This window comes from Hermetia illucens, chromosome 2, assembly GCF_905115235.1.
Source record: "Hermetia illucens chromosome 2, iHerIll2.2.curated.20191125, whole genome shotgun sequence".
NCBI classification, from domain to species: domain Eukaryota; kingdom Metazoa; phylum Arthropoda; class Insecta; order Diptera; family Stratiomyidae; genus Hermetia; species Hermetia illucens.
Window position 1 is genome coordinate 153,913,097 of NC_051850.1, and position 6,000 is coordinate 153,919,096.

General features: G+C 39.9%; 1 protein-coding gene across 1 annotated transcript in view; it reads right to left on the reverse strand.

The window, feature by feature from the left end:
• LOC119648900 (T-box-containing protein TBX6L) overlaps positions 1-5,513 on the reverse strand; it is a 29,172-nt gene extending 23,659 nt beyond the window's left edge. Inside the window, exons 1-2 of the mRNA XM_038050804.1 lie at positions 4,729-5,513; positions 4,329-4,485 (exon numbers count right to left, since the gene is read on the reverse strand). Coding sequence (XP_037906732.1) covers positions 4,329-4,485; positions 4,729-4,819 — 248 coding nt within the window. The 5' untranslated portion in view covers positions 4,820-5,513. The remainder of the gene's footprint in view (positions 1-4,328; positions 4,486-4,728) is intronic.
• Between the last annotated feature and the right edge of the window lie 487 nt (positions 5,514-6,000).

A 6,000-nucleotide genomic window follows, 5' to 3' on the forward strand; every position in this document is an offset into this window, starting at 1 on the left:
AACACCAGGGTTTGCATTACCTTGGAATCTTTTCATTAGAAATATTCGTTCGATGCCCTGAAACCCTTTATTTGAAACTGACTCTGCGTGTCTAAACATGTTTATCTCTGTCAAATTGGCCACCACGATGATGTACAAGTGGAAGAAAGTCTATGGCTTTTTTCTTGCATTTCTTTTTTTTCATTGAAGTCACCGGCAATAATCTTCGGGCTGTGATGTTCCGAGTCGTTTGCCAGTCTTTTCGATGTAGAAGTTGTAAGTGTCTTAATCCTTATGATATGAAGCTTATTATGCGATATTTTATTATATCCAGCATAGCTCGGCTACTCTAAGCCCGTGGTGCAGCATTTCCGTTTGTCTTTGTCTCCTGCACGCCGTAATAGATAGATTTTAACTTATTTTTCGCCTGCACTACCTGTTACCTAGGCTAGTTGCGAGTTACAGAATTTGCATTGACGCATCATACTAAGGTTCGTCTGATGGCTGAACCTTGAATATTACGTGCCATTTAAGTGCAAATCCAAGCCTGCGTCCGGAGCTAAAACGTTTGAAGTACCTTCCCATCGCTATTTTCAGTTATCATCATGCAGAAGTATCTGACGGAGAGTGCCTTACTTGCTGATACCGATATATTAATGGCTGCTATCTGCGTTCCACTATTAAATTTTCTTAGGGCCATAAGGTCAGACCCTTGCATCGTCTTTACAACTAGCTGCTCTTTAAGAGCTGGATAGATTACCTTCCTAGTAGCAACCTTGTAGAGATCGTTGCATTTGACCAAAATTAATGGTCAGCTTATGCAAATAGTGGATTATTTACCAAACGATGCCCCTTATTTTTCTGCAGATCATCACGTTTGAGGTTTATTCTGCACCCTTAATAGATTAATTTTTCCCACATGATTAGTGGTAATGGAAACAAAGATATTACCTTAGGACAATAGAATAACACGCTCCAAAGGCAAACAGAAACCGAAGAAAACTGGCAGAGCCGATCTAGATGAGCCAATTCAGCTACCGAGTGGAACATTGCGCAAAAAAGAGGAAGAGGAGGAACCAAAAGCCAAACCCTTACAAATGCCCGCTTGATTCGTCTCACATCATGGCTAAGCTCTTTTAAAGCAAGATCTGTTTAGGCTCTTTGGTGAATATCAGCAGGGTGTAATCTCTTTTGTGTAAAACAAAACCTTATTAAAATCAGTTGACTGTCTGTCTGTTGGCCACACGCATTTTTCTTGGAGACGGTTGTAGCGATTGACACCAAATTTGGTAGAAAGGTGAGCGCTCATGCATACAGTAAGTTACATCCTTTTACGTCGAATTTAAGGCGGGGTCCCCATACATGCCAAAGGGGGGTGTACATTTTTTTTTTCATCAAATATAGTCATGTGGAGTATCAAATTAATGGTCTCGATTAGGACTTTTCGAAGCCGGCCTTAGTTTTGACATTTTTTAGAAAGCTGAGGAGTGCGGGAGGTTGAAAGTGAAGATTTCTTTAAGGGGGGCATTCTCAGAAACTACTCAACCGGAAAATCTGCCACTATATGGTGCCTGGGCTCCCAAGTACCTTCCATACCGATATCTGGTCAAATAAAGTTAATAATAATAATAGTAGAATAAAGGAGATGCGTTGACTAAATTGATGTTAGATAGCACCACCTACGTTGCGAATACACCTGCTGATATAAAGAGTGCCCTATTTTATAAGGTTAAAAAAAGAAGCCTACGCAAACAACATCAATATTTTGTCCACTTTACTCATTCCCACTGAAGAGGCTATACCTGAACCATGAAGCGAAGCAGGTAGGCCTCAAATCAAGGAGATAAATTTGAAAGTAATGACGCAAATGCAAACAAGACCCCCAATAGAGAAAATTGATATGAATGGTATCAACAGCGAATAAGGCACAACCTGAGCTCTACTAACTAAATGGCGGAAGCTTCCACGGTTATAAGACGGGGTAGGCTACAACGGGTTGGCTACATACAACGCATGGAAGGAGACTGAATACTTCAAAGGAAAATTCGCTGAAAAAAGTGAGAAACGAAGATCAGTGGAAGAACTTAGGAAGAGATAAGCCTGCCGATACTATGCAATGAACGTGATCGATGGGTCTAGACAATTAGAGCCTGCGGGAAACCAAAGACCAAGAAGTATTATAGAGCGACAACGAAACGACAACTTTGCTCGCGACCTGGAAGAACTAGAAGCCGAGAATTGCATTTGGTGATCTGATATATAAAATAGACTATTTATTTATTTTATTTTTTTTTTTTGAGAAAAAGGAGTTAGTTCCTCGTCAAAAGAATTTATCGTCATTTATGATCTCATGAGGCGGATTTAAATGGAGAACGAACTCGAGCCAATTGTAAATCGACTGTGGCAAACATTTGAGGAGTTCTATTTGGCATGGTTTTCTGAACATTTTTGCGCTAATTATGAATTTTGGTACAATTCGAAATATTTGGTAGAATAGGGAATTAGCGTTTTTTCCTAACTTCGTGATTGTCTTTATTCAAACGCTGCTGGATGATGGAAACAAAAAAAAAACATTGCACACGCTGCTCCCAGGGCAGAGGTGAGGCAGCGTCTGATGAATTTCCTCTGCCCTGGACAACCGTCAGTCACTTTTTTGATAAACCTGTTAAACCCAAAAAAGAGGAGTCCGTGGACCACAAGAGAGGAAGTAAGTTGCTTCCCAAGTGGTCTGGTCTGTCATCAAGTGAATGCAGACTCAGGACTCCCAGCATCCTTAACAAAAAAAAACAGTTCGGCCTGGTTTAGGTCTGAACTTATGACGGATTCAATTTTAATATAATTCGCACTCATATCGTGTTTCCGATTATATATAAAGGAAGCGATTCTCACCTGTCGCTACTTTCGGTCACGCTGCTCCCAGGGCAGAGGCGAGGCATCGTCTGATGAGATGCCCCTGCCCCGGGCAAAACCGTCAGTCACTTTTTTTGACATTGCAATAACTTGATTGTAATGATGGCAAGAGGTATTACCTTCATAAAGAGCGAACTTTTCAGGAGAGCGATTTTTCCCGCTTTTCAAAGTCACTAATTCTTTCTCCAATCCCTGATCAGTACTTGATAGCCGAATTCCCGAAATGCGATGTATACAGGCTTGAAGGAAGGGCAGAAGGGCAGGAAGCGATTCGGTTTTTCAGTTTTTAAGAAAAGAAATTTTAAATGAAATGCAGGAAATAAAGGGGGGAAAGGGGGGGCGGATAATGTCCAACGTATTGTGCTATTAGCTGAACAGTTTTTTATATTTCCTTGAATTTTTAAATTTGAGGAAAGCATGTTGTCAGTGTACATACCTATTGAAAATATACATGTTCATGATGTTGATGAATATGATTTCATTACATTAATTCATCTGTACTAGCCTCTTATTTCTCTACTGTGGACACTTTTCCCGAATTTCAAACCACAGGTCCAGCAAAATTCGCATCACTGGCGATAACCTGTCTAGGAGCCATTAAGCTAAGCGCCACCTGTAACACACAATAAAGTTTGGTACCTGATTGCACTTCAGTTTTATGTTATCCAGATTCACTTGTAAGCTACCTGAATATAACCCCAATAATTATCAATTCATTTCCATACAGTCATTCAGGTAATAATCATTAGATGAGTCGTTTATGACCATAGATTAGAAAAACAAAACAAAGTAAGAAAAACAAGGCTCAAGGACCTTCTTTCATTAAAAACAAGGGTGCTTTCCATTACTCGGCAAGTGAACAGGTAGTTGCACTTCAATTTTATGGAAAGTAAACAACCCCATAACACTTCAGATTTTGAAGTTTTAGGCGCCTCCGTTTACAAGGGCTGAGGAGTGAATCACCTTCCGCGGTGGGCAGGTAGTTTGTTTTGATTTCTTTGATATCAAACAGGTACTTGCTTACAAGTGGCGAGCTGTGATTCATTTGGGCCACGCTAGTCACAGGTGCTGGTAAAAATTGAGTAGAAATTATTTGATAATTCCTAAAGAATTTGATAGTTTGCGCTATTTTCAGGCTATGTCTTAACTCTTTAGAAATGATAGAATTTGCTATTGAATAATTCTAATTCTATGACTTTAGCGCAATCCATATGAGTGAAAAAGGAAAGATTCTTTCAAATCGCAATAAATAGTTATGCAATCTGGCTGTATTGTGCAAAAGATAAGTGTCAATTACACATTATGTAAATTGATTCCTTATAAATATAGATTTAGTTGCCTTTCCTTAACTTTGTTGGATGTGTTCCTTAATATTACTAATTTCCTTAATATTACTAACCTCTACTCTTAAGAAAAAAAAAAGTAAATTAGATACTAACCTTCCACTTTTCGTGATAATCATTTCGGTGCCAATTTGATGAAATTGATTCCATAAATCATTATTTTGTAAGTTTGCTTCTACACCGGGTAATGTAACACGTGGCGGTAACATTATATGACGCGGCATCGGGACCGGTATCATAGCTGGGAACGGATCTGTAACGGAGAAGAAAACAAAAACGATTGTTCTAAACTGATCATGACCCCTTAAAAGTCTTTTTCGCTACATATCTTTCCATTGCTCTAAAACAGTCGCATGCAACTTTAACGTTATTAGGATTTATACTTTCTCATATGCCGACGGTAGACAACTTAGACCGTTTCTTAGAATCTTAGGAGCTCTACTTACTACTATTAAAACGGAGGCATCGAATGAAGATAATTATACACTGGACTTACCTGGTATCCGTTGCATGATCTGCTGTCTATAGATCTCATGCGCGATGTGCTGCTGCATGCGTAAATCCACTAATTCATTCATGGTTATCATTTTGTGATGTTTGATAAGGTGCGGTTACTTCTTGATACGGAACACTAAACTTATTTTTAACGAAGATCTAGTTCACTTAACTGTTTGCTCGGTTCGTTCTCTACCACATTCCACACAATGACTTTATAATTCGTTCGTTATCACTTTATATTTTAATCTTTCAGTTAGGTTACTCCAAGAGAACAAAATCCAAACATATGAAATTCAAATTCCACTGAGTAATACTATGGTCGTGATCACGCGGCAAAATATTCAAAAATTGTGTTAAGTAAACAACGGGCACGTTCACTCACTGAGATAATAACTTGAATTCATTCACACATTTCGGAATATTTACGGCTCGAATAGTCAGGTTGTGACTACTGGAGTAAGGAATTGTGATTGTGCCGAGTTCTGCGCTGCACCTCAAAAGTACTTCTCCAGTCATTAACAACTTGAGTCGGTAAAACACGTCTTAACAAAGCGATGATCGCGTTACAACTAAACTGGTTTTTGATTCGAAATCGACACTCCGATATTCACCACTATCCCAACAGTCGGCCAACAACAATAACCGGAGGCATGTTCTTCTTTTACTTTTCCTTCTACAACTCCAAGCCTTCAATAGACAACTCAAACATGGAATATACCAGGTCCAGCCAACAAAACCTCACCAAACAACAAAACCACTTTGAGTGATTTTATGACCAACCTGTTTGTAACAGTGTGATCACTCGTTCCCAGCCAAGATCACATATGCCGCACACACCACGACTATGCCAGAACCCCGGCCTGTCATAAAAAAACCTAAGAAACACCTTCTTAGTCGCGATCTTATCAAGTCTTTAGAGAGCGAAGAAGGGGCCTGCAAGATCGCTTGGTTGGCTGTTTCCATGATCATTGCACATGCACAAGCTACTGATCGTGTGTGGCGTTGAAAAGAAACACGCCTCGGGCTGAAAACGATCAACACCATCCGATCTTGAGACCGCACCCAGTTCCACCTTCTAATACCATTTTGAAGAAGCTCTGTTTTGACCAATGACAGGGCAGACCGCTCACGCAGGCAGGTAGTGCCAAGACCGGCTTTGATGCCTGGGTCGGGAGTGGTGATTGGCTGGTGCGATCACATTCCCACGTTCCCACTCATGATCACAAGTAAATATATAATATAATGGGCATAGTGGTATCTTGGAAAACAG